General features: G+C 45.2%; 1 protein-coding gene across 1 annotated transcript in view; it reads left to right on the plus strand.

Moving 5' to 3' along the window:
• Window positions 1-18,555, plus strand: part of LOC132459102 (multiple C2 and transmembrane domain-containing protein 1-like) — a 70,742-nt gene extending 52,187 nt beyond the window's left edge. Inside the window, exons 7-14 of the mRNA XM_060053479.1 lie at window positions 1,773-1,937; window positions 2,669-2,799; window positions 5,731-5,917; window positions 11,383-11,476; window positions 16,049-16,151; window positions 16,969-17,071; window positions 17,796-18,094; window positions 18,462-18,555. Of these exons, the coding sequence (XP_059909462.1) occupies window positions 1,773-1,937; window positions 2,669-2,799; window positions 5,731-5,917; window positions 11,383-11,476; window positions 16,049-16,151; window positions 16,969-17,071; window positions 17,796-18,094; window positions 18,462-18,555 (1,176 nt within the window). The remainder of the gene's footprint in view (window positions 1-1,772; window positions 1,938-2,668; window positions 2,800-5,730; window positions 5,918-11,382; window positions 11,477-16,048; window positions 16,152-16,968; window positions 17,072-17,795; window positions 18,095-18,461) is intronic.
• Window positions 18,556-18,778: the final 223 nt, after the last annotated feature.

Consider the following 18,778-nt stretch of genomic DNA (forward strand, 5'->3'; position numbering starts at 1 on the left):
GTCCCTGAAAGGGTTTTTAGGAGTGGTTCCTTGTGGTGTTTTTAATCATTTTCTAATCACTCGCCAAGGGAGAAAATAAACAAGCACACATTTCAAATGCATGCTGTTTATCACACTTCACAGTCGATCTCTGTTGGAGAGAATGTTGATGCTTAATCACGAGTGAAAGAGGTTATTGAGTTCCGCTTAGACAGAAACATCGATTTAAGTGTGTGGAAGGAGTTTGGCGCGCAACGCACTTCTTCACACCGCGTCTTTGAAGCTCTCAAACTGGGCCACCCGGGTCGTAGCTTGGGAATTAGCTTGCGCGCTAAATAACCCTCCACTCCCACACGTTAACCAAGATATTAGAAGATACTTTAACAAACAGCTGCCTTGCTTGAGTGAAATATTTGTTCTCATATAATCTAAGTGAAGACTTCCTAACTTTTTCGTCCATACCGTTAAATCGTGCTTTTTTTTATCCGATGGGTTTCCTCCGATTAACACCAAACACCACCAGGACGTTTTATAGATTTTTTTATACAGCCGTTAAAATAAACAAGTTGTCGAACAGTTGTTGTTTTCTAGAGCAACTAAAGACTCGCAGTCCTTTTGATCATCTCTCTCTCGGTCTCCGGTTCTCCCCCGCCGCACCTTGGCAGAGCGCGGCTCCAGCTCTCCGCCGCTCCCACTCCAGCGCGTCCGGCTGCACAGCATCCGCTAATAAGGCAGTTGGAGCTACAGAACAATAATAATTAGGGCTCCCCACTCGAGGAGCCGCACTCAAGCGCGCCGCCGACATTAGCATACTGCACTAGCGGCGGCGGCTGAACACAGAAGACACAGGAGGGTTGGACAGGCCTGCCGGGTGGGCGCGTGGCGGGATCGCGGGGTGCCATTTCCCTCCCATTGTTTAATGTCTGGAGAATGGAAATGAAGAGGCTCCGTCGACAGATCAAAGGAGCATGTTGGCAGGGTTTGCTCAGAGTTTAATGGGATTCGCCTGCAAGAACAAACAAACAAAAAAAACGAGCAATTCCAATAATGTTTTCAGAGAGAGAGAGGGAGAGAGAGACGATGGTATTCGTGTGGTCTGCACATTCAGCACACGATAGCCTGAAACTCCAGTACGTCTTAGTTCAGCAATGCAGATCGACGTCAAAGTACGTGTTAAAACGACACATAATCACCTGGTTGAGTGGATGCTAAGTGGTTAGATTTCTCCCCCTTAGTTCACCATTGGTAGACGAGGCATCGGGACCTGATGAGAAAAAAAATAAATAAAAAATTTCAACAATAGTTCCTACTTATTAAGTAAGGCAAAAGTAAAGTACATGAGTTTGCGTTTGTAGCTTATCATACAGATGTAGGTCTCATGGTGGCCGCACTGCCTGTGTCTCAGCCGAGTGCTGATTGGTTCTTTGGTCTACTCTGTGTGCCTCTGTGGCTCCTCTCCCCTGCCCTGCTCCGACCCAAGTGACCCAACTGTCACCAGCATCTGCATACACTCATTCTACACTGTGTGTCAATGCAGCCCCGATCGACAGCAAGTTCATTTGTTTACATGTGTGTTGTATTGTCTGTTTGTTTGTTTGTTTGTTGTTGTTGTGTTTCTGTTTGTCTGTGTGTGTGTGTGTGTGTGTGTGTGTGTGTGTGTGTGTGTGTGTGTGTGTGTGTGTGTGTGTGTACGTGGGTGTGTTTGTTTGTCTACACGTTTGTGTGTGTTTGTGTGTGTGGGTGTGTGTATGTGTGTGTGGGTGTGTGTGTGTTTGTGTGTGGGCGTGTTACAGAACCAGAGCATGCGTCTCTCAGACGTGCACAAGAAGTCCCAGCTGTGGCGCGGCATCGTGAACATTGGTCTGATCGAAGGGCGCCGCCTCAAGGCCATGGACGACAACGGGCAGAGCGACCCCTACGTCCGCTTCCGCATGGGCCACCAGAAGTACAAGAGCAAGGTACCCAGAATCCCCTCTGTCTGGGATACAACCGGGATGATAAAGGAAAAAACCTCAGTTGTAGGAATGATTTGGTCACTTCTATTTGAATCGTTCATAAAGGACTGAAAATCGTACTTTAATAGACGCCACAAACAAATATGACCAAACATTATTCTCAAATAATTGATCTAAGGTCGTTTTGCACTAAATTATTTGTGTAATTTGCTCCTTTATATTTGTAAATGGGTAACGTGATAATGAACTTAAATATGAGTCTGAATCCTTGCAACTTTTTTCATGTTTTTAATGTTTAAAGTGTTCACATACACATTGAAATGCAGAATTATTATTATTTTTTTTAATTAAAGTCATAATGTGAAGCTTGTTCCCCTCCCGTTAGCTCGAGGGAAACTTATAGAATTAGCCTGGCTGGCTGGCTAGAGTGAGTGGGCGGGGTTTTGGGAATGTCCGTAGTCAAATTCATGGCCAGCCTTTTTTATTTGGAATATATGGAATTGATAAGCTATAAGATGCGATTTTGTTAATAGCATTATTTCAATCACTATCGATCCGCACTGACAACAGATTTGTCCAGATAACTTTAAGCTACGAGCTCAGTGAAAGTTTACGTTCTGCAACTTTAATATTCTTTTGTAATTGTATTAATTAATTAATTTATCCATTCATCCACCCAAGCATTAAGATTAATCCGTCTAATCATGTGCTTCTGTATTATCTCCCTGCTGTAGGTTTTAGCTAAGTGCCTGAACCCCCAGTGGAGGGAGCAGTTTGACTTCCACCTGTACGACGAGCAGGGGGGCTACATAGACATCACCGTCTGGGACCGGGACCAGGGCCGGAGGGACGACTTCATGGGCAGGTAGGCAGGGCCCCCGTCTCTCTTAACTCTCTCAACTAAAACATACGGGAGTGTCGGGCTCTCGTGTGCACTATGTAGCTACGGCCCACGCGAATACCATCCTATCACACTGGTCAATGACTGAATTCTCTCTCTCTGTCTGTCTGTCTGTCTGTCTGTCTGTCTGTCTGTCTGTCTGTCTGTCTGTCTGTCTGTCTCTCTCTCTGTCTCTCTCTGTCTCTCTCTCTCTCTCTCTCTCTCTCTCTCTCTCTCTCTCTCTCTCTCTCTCTCTCTCTCTCTCTCTCTCTCTCTCTCTCTCTCTCTCTCTCTGTCTCTCTCTCTGTAGTTTGTAAGTACATTTCTTAGTTATGTCTTTGAAAAAGTACAATCAAAACAGTGAGGTGAGGAGGATTCAGACCAACCCCCTAAAATCCAATAACCGTAATCTTTCTATGACCGAGTTTATAGATTGACTTTAAGATGTATATTAAAGGTACAGTGTGTAGTATTTAGTGGCACCTTGCAGAACCGGCTTGGCAGAGTTATGTTTTAATAAGTGTATTATCCCATAAAATTAAGAATCCTCTTGTTTTCATTTACTTAGAATGAGCCATATAGAGAGGGTCCTCTTTCATGAGGGCCGCCATGTTGCATGAACACTAGGAAGTAGGAGGGGCGTTTCATCACCATTGCTGCAACCTATTTGTGATACTTTTTTTGGTACTTTTGTACTAAATGAACATTATAATGGGAAATGCTGTGAAATGTGCCACACCGTGGCATTATGAGGAGAGCGCTGAACCCTCTCTCAGACACAGAAATCCAAATCAACCGCTGGCCAGACGGAGCTCCACACATCTTCACACACACTGTGGCGGTATATTAAGAGTGTCCTATCCAAGGACACTTATAATATCCTGTGTATTGAGAGGATTAAATTAGAATGGACTTTCGCCGACTAATCCAAGTGTAAGATAGTGTAGCGAATGGCAGTGTCCGCATGAGGGGGATTATTATAATGGACTCTGCATTCTTTAATGCATCAATGTAGTGGATATGCTAGTTTTTGAGGTTGTTTTCCCTGTTTAATAACTTAAAGTAGGATATAAATCATTTGTAGAAAGTTGGTATCCAAAACAAAACTGTTGCAGCACTACTGCACCCTATTTGTTTTAAGAAGAGACCTGTTTTCACGTTCCACAGTGCAGTTAACATTGGCTTGTAGCGCCGACTGCTATTGAGATGAATGATCAATAAATATAACAGAGCAATAATTCTAGGTCTATGAATGTAGTTTACCTCTATGGAAGCAATACGAGTGTGTTGATGAACTTGAAAGGCTGTTACCTCCACCATGACCTACAAAATGTACAACGTATACAGTGACCGTGGCGACTTGACAAAGATATCTGCTTATGATTGGTTAAACTGATTAATTCGCAGGCTTAAGCCATGACGTAGGAAAAAATTGAAACAATTAATCGCGTTCCATGTTAAAAGACCTTCATTTGTAACTATAACCTAAAGTTGAACATTTACTGAATAAATAACTACAAACAATTTATAAATCTATCAAGCAACCTTATCACTCGACCCTTTTCTGCTTTTCTACAATGACATCATTTTGGAAGTACCTACTGGCACCTTACACAATACAGGCCACCTTCGCAAATGGACTGCATTTATACAGCGCTTTCTAACCAGTGCCCACTCAAAGCGCTTTTCAAAATTGCCTAACATTCACCCATTCATGCACACAATCGCACACCGATGGCGGTGTCAACCACACAAGGCCACAGCCAGTTCGTCGGGAGGCTACTCGACAATCAGCTAGGAGGAGCTGGGGATCGAATTAGCAACCTTCCGGTTACCAGCCAACACAGTATACCTCCTGAGACACCTGTTGCTGAGTCCTTGCAAAGGGAGGGGTGTGGTGGGGCGGCATTGTTACAATCTGCTTCCTCACCGCTAGTTGCTCCTGTCTTTTACACATTGGACCATTTATATACTTTAACAGTATATTCCATAGGTGTGTAGTTGATACATCCCTCTGTGATGTGATTATTCTATGTTTTTTGCATCCCTTTAAATGTTTCTAAACTTGTACATGTCTTTGAACGTGTGTAACTACTAGGTGTGTTGATGTGTGTGTGTTCAGGTTCACCATAGACCTGTAGGCACAAGTGTCTTTGAACGTGTGTAACTACAGGTGTGTTGATGTGTGTGTTCAGGTGCACCATAGACCTTTACTTATACACACATGTCTTTGAACTAGGGCTGTCAAATTAAAGCGTTAATTCCGATTAATTAATCACAGGAAAAATAACGCGTTACAATTTAACGCAGATTAATCACGCTTCTATAGTGCCCTTTGACCCGGTGCGTCATTTGCGTTGAAACAAAATGGAGGAGAAGACGCTGCTCGGCCCGTGAACGAAAAGTTCAAGTTTAAACTCCCAGACGGAACTGTAGATAGGAACCCCGTTATCTGCAATCTCTGTAGTAAGGAATTTTCCCATCACCGGAGTTCATCAACCCTTGAATATCACCTCAACGCAAAACATTTGGTAGCAAGCTCGCAGGTACGAGCTGTCACAGCCCCTGAAGCTGGCGCTAGCAGGCAGCCTCGTCAAGCCACACTTGACCGAGATGCGTTGAATCTTGAGTGAGATGGAAATGTTATTAATTTGATCTTAAAATGCACCGTATGTTGATGAAAGACATGTTTTAAATAAAAGAGGCATTGAATTTCATAGTCTATGTCTATTATTCATTGAATCACTTTTATAAATTAAATAATTTTTTTAATACTTTCTCGGAAAAATGTAAGTATGCGATTAATTTAGATTATTTAATCACAGAGTCTGTAATTAATTAGATTAATTTTTTTAATCGCTTGACAGTCCTACTTTGAACGTGTGTAACTACAGGTGTGTTTCTGTGTGTGTTCAGGTGCACCATAGATCTGTCCACCCTGGCCCGGGAGCGGACTCACAAACTGGACCTCCCCCTGGAGGACGGGGCGGGCGTCCTGGTTCTCCTGGTCACCCTCACCGCCACCACCGCCGTCTCCATCTCGGACCTGTCGGTCAACGCGCTGGACAACCCCTACGAGAGGCACCAGATCGCACAGAGATACGTGAGTCGAAGACCCTAGATCCTCTCTGTGGGGTGCGAGGGATGCAGCCTTAGCTTGGTTGTGACGTTGGTTGGGTGTATGGGTAGAAGGCTGATGGGATGCTAGCATTGTGTGTGTGGGTGTGTGTGTGTGGGGGGGGGGGGGGGGGGGGGGGGGGGGGTCGGGATGTGAGTGTGGGTTGGTGTGTTGTTGGATTAATATCAACTGTAGCTTCATTAACAATTTTTCCTTCAATTCCACAGTCCATCTGTAAATATTTTAATAGTTTGTTGTCCGGACAAAAAGGAACAACTCAACTTGTAAAAAAGGACTTCCAAAGGAAGTAAAAGTAGTAAAATAAGCCATGAACTATTGGCTCTTTTCACTATTGAATTTCAAGATCATTTTTTTCTTTTGTGGACATCTCCAGGGCCATTTCTTGGTTTAATAATTTTATCGGCCTCTTTCAAATAATCACCAAATTATTTCCATAACTGTGTAGTTAATACACTGACACTGATACTAACTCACATTGTTTGAGTACAGTCAAAGCACTCCTTATTTTTTGCATTGGACAGTGCTACTCATCGCCTGCATGTGTGTGAGCATCTATGTATGTGTGTGTGTGTGTGTGTGTGTGTGTGTGTGTGTGTGTGTGTGTGCGCGTGTGTGTGCGCGCCTGTGTACCCGTGTGTGCGTGTGTGTGCGTGTGTGTGTGTGTGTGTGCGTGTGTGTGTGTGTGTGTGTGTGCCTGTGTGCGTGTGGGTATGTGTGTGGACTCCTAAATGAGTCCTGTGTAGGATCTCTGAAGAGCTCTGGGGCCCACTCTGGCCCCCCAGGCCCTCCACAGAGCACAATGCTCTCAGCCTGCACCGTTGTCTTAGTCTAGTTAGCCCCTCACTCCCTGTCACTCTCAGCAAAAAGACTCTCTGTCTCTCTCTCTCTCTCTCTCTCTCTCTCTCTCTCTCTCTCTCTCTCTCTCTCATAAATATATACACACACACACACACATACACACACACACACACACACACACACACTGCATCGCACACAGTGACAGCCTCGGCGGGGGATGTATCTCTGCACATCAATATGTCGGTTATTCATAGCTACCCAGATTAATTCACAACTGTTGATTTAGCCTGTCAACACCCTTAGTTCATCCTATCCTCTCTGCATTAATGGGCGCCCGCTTGGAAACAGGACTGTATGACGGGGGTGTTATGATGGTTGTGTAACTATAATTTTTTAAACGCGTGTATTTATTGGTACGTGCGTGTGGGTTAGCATCACCTCGGAGCGTAGCCTGGGTAAACAATGGCCCTATGACCTACATAGCCTCCAAGCCGTCCTATTGGCTAGCGGCGCTACGCTGACCGCTCGGTCCCGCGCAACAGTCTCGTTTCTGGTCAACAGGGGGAGCTCTATGACCGGCACACCCGGAACAATTCCGGATCCAGGGCACGTGAATCCTGTACGTGTGTTTGAGGGAGTGTGTGTCTCTATTTGTGTGTGTGTATATATGTGTGTGTGCGTAATAGGAGGCGAGAATTAAAGGGTGAGGGTTGCGACAGGAAGGCTAGGCGTGTAAAATCAAGAAGAAAAAGCTATTTCACCTCTCCCACAACTCGCGTGGACCCCTGTTTTTATCCTCGGCTGAAAGCTACACAGCTTTTTTCCCATTTCTCTCCATCTCCTCAGCCCCATCTCTCTCTTTCTCTTTCTCTCTCTCTCTCTCTCTCTCTCTCTCTCTCTCTCTCTCTCTCTCTCTCTCTCTCTCTCTCTCTCTCTCTCTCTCTCGTTCTCGCTCTCTCGGTCTCTCGGTCTGTCCCGATCTCCCTTTGCCACCTCCATCTCCCTCCGTCTTTCTCCGGGCAGCCTCTGCTCTTTGTATGCTGCCAAGGAGTCCCTCTTGCTGGCCGCAGCGTGAGTACGAAGGGGCCGGAGGTGGACGGCATACGGGAGACTGCCTCAGCGTCGATGGAGGAGAAGGTGGTGGTGGTGGTGGTGGTGGAAGAGGAGGTGATGGTGCTGGTGCTGGTGGTGGAGGGTCTTTTGGTTGGTTGTGAATAATGGGTCCATCCATCTTTTAACATATTTCTTCCCCCCCTCCCTTCTCCCAAGGAGGAGAAGTCTTTCACTTGGAAAATGTAATAAAGATGTACCTTATCAAAGGACCGCTGATAACAGGCAGAGTACCTGCACTGGAGCCGAATAATGCTGCTCAAAAGAGCACTAATCGGCCACGGGCTTGCAAGATGTCTGCGTGTCTGCCTGTGTGCGTGTGTGTGTGTGTGTGTGTGTGTGTGTGTGTGTGTGTGTGTGTGTGTGTGTGATTATTACATTTCTTTAATAAAACTGTTCTGATGCACAGGAGCGAGGAAAGGCACACATCTACACATGTGTAGGCTCTATACAGCGTATTAAAGCATATACACATACACACGTGTGTGTGTGTGTGTGTGTGTGTGTGTGTGTGTGTGTGTGTGTGTGTGTGTGTGTGAGAGCAAGAGAGAGAACCTTTTCCTCAATCAGGCAACGGATAAATGCTTTGAGAGGAAGAGGAAGATGAAGGGGCAGAGGGGGGGGGGGGGAGAGAGAGGGGCCCACACTGTCATCATCGCCACGGCGACCAGCCTTTCAAGGCGAGAGCCGCCTCGTCTCAAAGCGAGGAAAATGAGGGGGAGAACGAGAAGGAGCCGAGAGTAGGAGGAAGAGGAAGAAGAAGAAGAAGACAATTGAAGCGTTTCCTCTCCTCCCGTCCGGCGACTGGCTGAGGCGGCTTCATTAAAAACAGCAGCCGCCAATCAGACAGCCTGCAGCTGCGGCGGCCAGCGAGGCGCCAGGTGTTGATAATGCGACGGCATTGTGCACTTTTGCACGTGCACGGTGCACACACACACACACACAGAGGTCAATGCACTGTAATGGGCAGGTGTTTTAACCCGTCCCTAATCACGTGAGCGATTGAAGCTCGCTCGCGGTTCGTATCCGCTGAGTGCTGGGATCAGCTCATTAGAGTCCTCCTCTTCCCGCTCCTTCACTCAATCTCTCTTCGTCTCTGTGCTGACGGCCTTGCTCCTCCTCCTCCTCCTCCTCCTCCTCCTCCTCTGCCTCCTCATCTTTCTCCTCGGTGTGTTGAGTGGGTCCATGTGTCTCTAGTTCTGTGTGTGTGTGTGTGTGTGTGTGTGTGTGTGTATGTGTGTGTGTGTGTGTGTGTGTGTGTGTGCGTGTGGAGTTCTGTCCCGTTGTTAGGATTGCGTCTGTATTTCGGGTGAATTTCTTTCCAATTTCGACTTGAATTGAGACAAAGGTTGAGTAACGGTTGCAGCGCAACACACACAACACACACACACACACACACACACACACACACACACACACACACACACACACACACACACACACACACACACACACACACACACACAAACAAATACATGAACACAGGCACACAGAGCACACTCATGACTCACAACTGCCTTGGATGTGTGTTATTGCCCAATGTAACCTTTTCTTCATCTGTAATTACTGTAGTCTATGGAGAGCGAGCAAAGGAGCGAGCTAGTGGCAGAGAGAGAGAGTGAGAGAGAGAGAGAGAGAGAGAGAGATTTATGTATTTGGATGGCAAAGGAGCAGACACACTAATGGCTCTTAATGGCCAGGGAGAACGTGTTTGTGGGGGGGGGGGGGGGCTGTATAGTGACCTCTCCTCAACTGATGGCACTCGAACGCCTACACATTTGCATTTACCAACTAACACACACACACACGCACACACACACACACACACACACAGACACACAAGCACATTCACACACAAGTGCCAACTCTTCTGTAGAGGTAAGTAGGATACATTATGATCAAGGTTGATAGGGATGTGCGGACGCACAGATGGACTGACAGACCGACGGATCAAATCCAAATCGGTTGAGGGTGGGGATGGATGAAGGATGAGCAGGTGTAGTCGTATGGTCTGTCTGTGTGGGGGCTGGGCGGAGGGGGGGGGGATATGTAAAGAGACGAATGTTGCGATGACAAGCTGTCAGTCAAAGTAGCATGACCAAAAACATTGCATTACATAACATCACTGAGAAATTAAAAACATTTCTAGATGCTTCCTTCTCCATCCCGTGCACCTTGAGCATTCATCTAAACCTCCATCATGTGTGTTTTATTATTCTCATGCTCACCTCGCAAAACTCATACCTTTCCAAATTTCTCTCCCTGCGTTAATGTCCTTGTAATAATTATGTTAAAAAAGCCAACTTATCTAACTGGAATAAAAAGATCTATAGAATAAATAATTTATTTTCAATATATATGCACACACATATATACAACATACAGTATACACACACTCCCACTCAACCTCCCATTCGGGCTCCCTTTGCGCTCTCTCTCCTCACATCTCCTTTTGAAAGCTTTTGGACAATGATATCGCAGGAAACAGGCAGAGGCTCACAGAGCAGGTAATAATGAATTAAGTCTGCAGCCTGGCCCTACTCTGGATTTAAATTAGAATTACTCCTGTGGGGATGGAAGGGTTAGTGGAAGGCAGACGGAAATAAATACATGTGTATTTCATCAATGTTTTTAAAAGCTGGCCGGCCGTGGTCTAGGTGTGTGTGTGTGTGTGTGTGTGTGTGTTTGTGTCTGTGTTTGTGTGTGTTTGTCTGTCTGTGAGTGTGTGTCTGTGTTTGTGTGTGTGTGTGTGTGTGTGTGCATCTGCCTTTGTGAATATGATCTTAGAATGAATATTTCCCTGTTTGCCACAAGCCTCTCCTTAATCAGACTTGCTGACTTGCCTCTGTTACTTTGGTTCATAGACTGTTGACTATTCATCAGAGTGTTTGATTAACCATTGGATTATTGCTCTTCCAAGGAATAAACAACCATATTGACATTCCCAGGAATCAGGAATAATGAACTGAAGACATGCCTATGCCATGCAGACTATTTCCCTGATGTTTAAGAACCTCGATTTACAAGAAGGGTTTACTGGAGCATGTTTGTTGTTTTTTTGTTTTTTGTCAATGATCTACACCGAGGTAAATGACGAATATGCCTAATAACGATAAATAATGATTCACTCAGAGGCCCAGATTCACATCAGTTCCTCCGGATCTGTCAAAATATTCCAAGAAGTGCCGTGAGAAAAGGAACGTTGGATGTGCTTTGACTCAGGGTGGTACTGCGCTCACACAGGGAAGGCGACGTGGGAAAAGGATCACACATTGAAACGTTGTGTGAATCTCCTCCTGAACAATGAGAGCTAAAACAGTCGATAACGCTTAGACGGTGCTCCTTTTAAACCACCAGAAAAATAATTATTGTGCAACGACGGGACATACTTAATAACTAAAGAAAAGTCAAATGAGGTGAACAGAAGATAAACGATTTCCTCTCGTCCTGTCCTGTGCTAACTCTGTCCCCCTTGTCTTCTGCTGTTTCCCCGTGTCCTGCTGTGTGGCGGCGGCGCCAAGGGCCTGATGAGGTCGCTCATCAACCTGAAGGACGTGGGCATGGTGCAGGTGAAGGTCATCAGGGCGGAGGGCCTCATGGCCGCAGACGTCACAGGTGAGCGCTCTGCGAGGGCGACCTCGGTCCCGCTCCGGCCCCGTGTCACGCCACGACAACGCGAGACGCGGACTCGTGTCCTGCCAAAAAAGCGATCGCTTCCGCCTCGCGCTTTACACGCGTGTGTGCGGTCATGCGTGACTACACGGCCCTCGCTGTCGTCGTTGTCTTGTTTTTAAACGACGCATCAGATGGTCTTCAGAAAGTCTACCAACAGAAGTTCCCTCTCTAGTTCTAGGAAATATATTACAAATATTCAAGCTGCACATTTCTGAACCATCTATGCTCATCTAAACCGACACATCTTGTCCCCCCCCCCCCCCCCCCCCCCTCTTCCTCCTCTACTCTGGTTGTCTCTGGCAGCTCTCTATGAATACAAGAGTTCTCCAGTAATTCTTACTTTTAATTAGGTCTACAGTGGACAGGCCTAGTTTTCTTTCTCTCTATTATCTAGTTGTGAGGAGATACAATGTGTCTGATGGGGAGGGGCGGGGTTATATCTGTGTGTGTGTCTGTGTGTGTGTGTGTGTGTGTGTGTGTGTGTGTGTGTGTGTCTGTGTGTGTGTGTGTGTGTGTGTGTGTGTGTGTGTGTGTGTGTGTGTGTGTGTTGAAGAGGATGTGTATGTGTGTGTGTGTTTGTGTTTCCATGTGTTGGAGAGGATGTGTGTGAGTCAGTTTGTGTGTGTTAGAGCAGATGTGTGTTAATGCGTGAGTGCGTGTCTGTATGGTGTGTGTGTGTGTGTGGATGTGTGTGTGTTATGTAGCAGCTTCAGGGCCCATTAGCCTATAGCACGCTGTGTAGCCGGTTGATTTGGGCTCCGTGAGAGGGGACTCCAGAGGACTAATGGCTCTGGTGCTCCTATTTCTTCAAGCTGATATTTAGATCTCACCACTACTCTGCAAACTCATTGTAGAGTTTCTTTTTTTGATCTGTGTCAAATAGTCTGCCTTTTAAATTTCATTGAAGATTTAAAAGGGAAAACTCATTGGTCTATAATGATGGGTTTGGAAAGGCGGAGGCTTTCTGTAATTGCTGTTGCTTTGGGCGAAGGCTACACATGCATGTTTTAATATACTCATTAAAAATATACTGTTACACTACAAATGACTTGGATCTAGTTTGGAACCATTTTGTCTATGTTTTGACAGCCTGAATACACTACTCTTCAGCAGTGTGTTTTAAAGCTCTCTAGCCCTGGATTTCTGTCTTTACCTCTTTCAGATATTTCTTTTCCGCAGATATATTGATACCAAGCTACTCTGTATCAAAACAAGGACAGAAAGACAGACAAATGGTGTATTTCTAGATGGCTTTTTCAGCTTTTTTTAGGTTGTCTGATCTGGCGAGCAGCCCTGAATGTGAATGTGTGTGTGTGTGTGTGTGTGTGTGTGTGTGTGTGTGTGTGTGTGTGTGTGTGTGTGTGTGTGTGTGTGTGTGTGTGTGTGTGTGTGTGTGTGTGTGTGTGTGTGTGTCAGCGTAGGCATGTGTGTGTGTGTGTCGATGACAGAAACAATAGCCCTCTAAGAGGCCTATAAGAGCACTCGCCACATGAAGACCCCTTTATAACGGGCCATGCCCAGAGAGGGTCAGCCGCAAGGTGAGAGAGAGAGAGAGAGAGCGAGGGAGAGAGACAAGAGGTCAACGTGAGACAAGTTCACCATCCCGTTCCCATTCACAGTGGCTGTGTCCCCTCCTCCTGCTTCTCTCCTCTCCACCCCGCCCCTCCCCTCTCTGGCCATCTCTCTCCCCTTAATTGAAGTGTTTTTGTGAAGTAGCTCTACTCCAGCAGGAGTAGGATAACTGAAAATAGTCTCTAAAACCAACAATCCCTTCTGTCTGACAGCTCTCGTCCTTTTAAGTGGATTCCATACTGTTAGAGCATTTCAATAGTAACCCACCCCTTTGCCCGGCCCTCACACACAGGCACAAACCCACACAGACACACGTATACACACACCCACACACACACACACACACACACACACACACACACACACACACACACACACACACACACACACAGACACACACAGACACACACACACACACACACACACACACACACACACACACACACACACACACACACACACACACACACACACACACACACACACACACCCTCTAAGTACACCAGGTGCAAAAAAAGAAAAAATGATCATCTTGAACCAGACACTTTCAGGGACAGATTTCCTTTGGTAATTTTAGTCAATATAAAAATTAAAGTCAGTCGAATTATTAATTAGTTGCAGTCATACGGACATCTAGGAAAAACTCCCAAGTTGTGTGTGTGAATGAGAGCATGCTTGTCAGACCCCCAGCTCTTCACTTTATTCTGACCTGCAGCAGCAAGGCAATTAAGCCCCCAGTCCCTCGACTGCACACCATATGCATCCTCCACATTTATCTCAGGGCCCCCGAAATGGCTTTGAACCTGAGTCTGGCTGTGGAGGCGGGGTCAGGCATTACCTGGATGATCGCTGAGCGTCGCTCAAGCCCAAGCGTGTAATTGGTTAAGACAGCCGCCTCGGCTGCTGCCGGCCAGTAGGTTGAAAGTTCATCACCGTTGACAACTGGTCTCCGCGGCAACATTGCCATGTCATTAAAAAACAGAATATTGGAGTGAAAATGGTGTGCAGCCAGAAGGGAGGGGAGGGGATTTGTGGAAAATAAATAACCAAAGCCCTAATTTGGGCAATTGCATTAGAATTTAATCAGGGTCGATTTGTAAGTCAATTCTGCAGCAGAAGCCCTGGGACGATTAAAAAGGATGCAGCATTATTATTATCACTGGAATATGAAACAGAGTTTCAATGTATTACTCCTATCTTACAAAACAATATACCGTTGTGAATATACTATATGCGTACGTATTCAATACGAATTTCCTGGGATTTATATATTTATATTAGGTTTGTGCGCACATTGGTGGAAAAGTCAGTGGTTTAACACAAAGGACCAGTATGGACTGTATCATTCGGCGAATTGTCGCCTGGTCCAAACTGTCAATACCCCCTTCAAACACTCACACGTCAATAGACAGTTAGGGAGAGGTCACACCTACACCTGGTCATTGATCACAGTGACATTTACTCTGAAGGTCCACTCAAATGTCCTGCCTGTCACCACATTGGAGGAAAAACAAACCAATCAATGGCTCCAACACACACACAAACACAGAATGCACCAAAAGGGGAATAAGTGCATAGGTGCAAACACACACACACACACAGGCACGCACACACACAGGCACGCACACACACAGGCACACAACCACGCACACACACACACACACAGGCACACTGGCACACTGGCACAAAGACTCCTAACGCAAGTTCTTTAAGTCACGTTGTTATTATTTTATTTTTTTATGATTACTATTATTATGATTACTATTATTATTATAATAAAAAACATAGTATTTATATATATATATATATATATATATATATATATATATATATATATATATATATATATAAATATGTGTGTGTGTATATGTAGTTATGTAATAAGTGCAAATTATCAAAGCTACGATTAGCAGTTTTATTGTCCACTATTTATTAAACCAGTTGAAGGGAAGTGAGGTGTAGAAAGTTAATGCATGTATTTATTTAGTAGATAAATAAAAAGATATATAGGACTTTACTGGGCTGATAAATATTATATGCTATTCTCAGGATAATTGCCTCACTGTTTTGCACAGCAAAGTTTTGTAGGAATCCATTACCTCTGGCTGGTGACTTTCAATAATCGTCATCGCTCGTTTTAAAATGTTTAAATATCTGTTTACCTTGAAATCTCTTACATCTTCTATCAATTTGCCCGGCATACTTTCTACAAAAAAAATGTTACAAGCCCAATAACTACACAAAATGTAAAAATGGATGACAATTCAAAAAGAATATTCCTCTCCAGTTGCCACCAGTGAGTGCTGCTCTCTCACTCTCCCACTGAGAGCCCCTGTCTCCTGTCCTTCTCTCCTGTGTGATGGCTCCTTCCTTTGTGTACATATTTCACTCCCTTGCCTTCGCGCCAGTCTTGCGAAGGCTAATTAAAAAACAGCACTGAATCCCGTTCACCCCGGCCTTTTTTGTCGTCCTGCGAACCTCCGTGGCCTTTAGAGCCAATCCCGCCGTCGCCACACTACCTATGAGTTCCTCCTCATGTTCCTAATTTTCTCATCCTTTTCTCCTCCATACTGTGATAGCCAAGGGTAGACCTTAACTGCTAGCTTCTCCAGGTTGGGTCTTCCACCATTTTGATTGTAATGGCTAGCAGCTCCAGCAGAATAGATAGATACTGTCACACGAGACACGATGCAAACAGACCCCAGCTGAAGAAACCCATCATAAAATGGCTGGTTAGTTGAGTCGTAATGCAAAATAAATACAATGCTGTTGTGTGGAATGGACGGCTGGTGTACTGGGATTTAGCGCAGCTTTTGTCTTTAATCTAAATGAACAAAGCATACTGTACATGTGCATGTAAATGCATTCCCGTTGCCCCACTGAGAGAAACACTGACACGCTGTTACAAACGCATGTGTTTTGTGTGTTTGATCGGAGCAGGGAAGAGCGATCCCTTCTGTGTAGTGGAGCTAAGCAACGACCGTCTGCAGACGCAGACCGTCTATAAGAACCTCAGCCCTGAGTGGAACAAGGTCTTCACCTTGTGAGTGGCTTCTCCTGGTCCCCCTGCAAACACTCACGCACACACCAAACACACATACACACACATACACACACAGACACACAGACGCACACACACACACACACACACACACACACACACACACACACACACACACACACACACACACACACACACACACACACACACACACACACACACACAAAAGATACGTCAAATCAGAATTAGCTTTTCTCATAAACTGTCTGAAAAAAATAATGGTGGCTATATATTATGCATAAATATCAACAGTATTTTCTTTTATACTTGTTACTTAATACTTAATGTTTCTGATCAGTCTATTTGAGTTATTATATTTTTTTTAAAATGTATATCAAATGACAAGAATAATATATTTCAAGCAAATTCAAATTATTATATTATAAAATAAATAAAAAATGCTTTCATTTCACCTGGATATATTAAATAATACCATTATTTGTATATCACTTTAGGGTAGTAGCGTTCAGGTTTTTTAAGTATAGATAGAAGTATAGTTTACTGTTTATTTTTCATCGCAATCATCTCCATTTTGTAATGTATAATCGATTGGTATTTATTGGTTAGATTTGTTTTAAGTTGACATGCCTGTTGGACTACAAGTAATTCATAGAAAATGTAGCAAAAAATGTAAAATAATTTATCATATTGCCTGTAAAGTAAAGTTTAATGGTTTAAATATCACTATCATGTTATTTAATGGCAAAATGTTGCGTGAATGGCACACATTAACCTGTTTGAGCTTATCCTGTGAGACACATATTGTGTTGTGATGGCGGCTCTTTGTGTCTGACCCAGGTAACATAAAGGACATCCACTCCGTGCTGGAGGTCACCGTTTATGACGAAGACCGGGACAGAAGCGCAGATTTCCTCGGAAAAGTGGCGATTCCCCTCCTCAATGTGAGTAACTGTGCTTTAAAAAAAATCTAATTTATAATATATATATATATATATATATATATATATATATATATATATATACACATCTGTTTATATTTATTCATTTTTTTCCTATTTGCTTTTCTTAGTGTTATTTAGTTCCAGTGGGAAAACAGAAAGAACACAAACAATAACGGGATAAGGGATAAAAATTCCTCACAGAGGAAGATATAAAAAGACGCGGTTATTTTTTGATACACCGCTGTTCTGCTCGCTGTTTTGTATTTCACAAAGAGGGAGGGAGATGACAAGATTACAAAAACCCCCCCCCCCCCCACCCAAAAACACGATAAAAAAATCGAAAACCAAGAAACACAGATTATCAGATGATGATTGATGATTATATAAAGATTAAAAAAAAAAAACGTACAAATAAAAGTCACCCGATCCATAAAATATATTTATCAAAATGCTCTCTATGTAAATATACTGATGTGATTGTGCGTCCACACACAGAGGCGTTTGTTTGTAATCTCGGCTGCGTGTTGTGCGTGATTCCCCAGGATAGTTAATGTCTGTCTGACAGAGCCGAGCTGCGCAGGGTAATGAACAGGTACTTGTCAGAGTTGCCACAGTTGTTTTGGGTTTCCTGTCAGCGGCAGCAGCTGGGGTTCAAAGGCCGCGCGGGGAACGGATTCAGCCGGGTATTGCCAGACAGACGCCTGTCATGTCCCTTCTCCCACAGATCCAAAATGGAGTACGCAAAGCCTACGCCTTGAAAAGCAAGGAGCTGACAGGGCCAACAAAAGGGGTCATCTTTCTCGAAATAGACGTGATTTTTAATGCTGTAAGTCTTTCTTATTTTTTCTTTTTACGCCTTTCTATTTTACGATTCCACCCTTCCTGTTATTTTTTTCACACCCCTCCCCTCCATTCTTCCTCCCCCTCTCCCTTGCTCTTCCCTGAATCCCTTTCCCTCTCGTACTGGTGTCTTTATTCCGTCCCCCCACCCTCCCTCACCCCTTCCTCCCCCCTGGGTCCCCTGTCCCTCACCCCTCCTCCCCCCTGGCTCCATCTCGTCCCCTGTCCCTCACCCTTCCTCCCCCCCTGTCCTTCACCCCTCCTCCCCCCCTGTTCTCCCATCTCGTCCCCTGTCCCTCACCCCTTCTCCCCCCCTGTCCCTCACCCCTCCTCCCCCCTGGCTCCATCTCGTCCCCTGTCCCTCACCCCTCCTCCCCCCTGTCCCCTCTTCCCCCCTGTCCCCCATCTCCCCTCTGTCCCTCACCCCTCCTCCCCCCTGTCCCCTCTTCCCCCCTGTCCCCCCATCTCCCCTCCTGTCCCTCACCCCTCCTCCCCCCTGTCCCCCGTCTCCTCGTCCTGGTCTTTAATTATCCACTGCTCCCGTCGGCAGCCTTTTGTTCGCCACCCCCGCGTCGCTGCTGTGCATGGCTCCCGGTGCGGCCATCTTGCAGCTCTGTTTCCCTCTGCCTCTGCCTCTCCTCTGACAGAGGGCACCACACTGCACTGTGTTCTCATCACTGCACACATATTTCATAAAAATGAAAAAGACTGGATCCCAAGGATTGAACTCTAACGTACAAACGCCCGCACTCACACTTGCTATTTCAGACCAATATTTCAATGAATAAACGTAAGCATTTTGATGTCCGGTGGCGTTGAAATCCTGCCACTAAGTGGGCGCTGATGGTGCGTGTGTGTGTGTGCATT

This window comes from Gadus macrocephalus, chromosome 6, assembly GCF_031168955.1.
Source record: "Gadus macrocephalus chromosome 6, ASM3116895v1".
NCBI classification, from domain to species: Eukaryota; Metazoa; Chordata; class Actinopteri; order Gadiformes; family Gadidae; genus Gadus; species Gadus macrocephalus.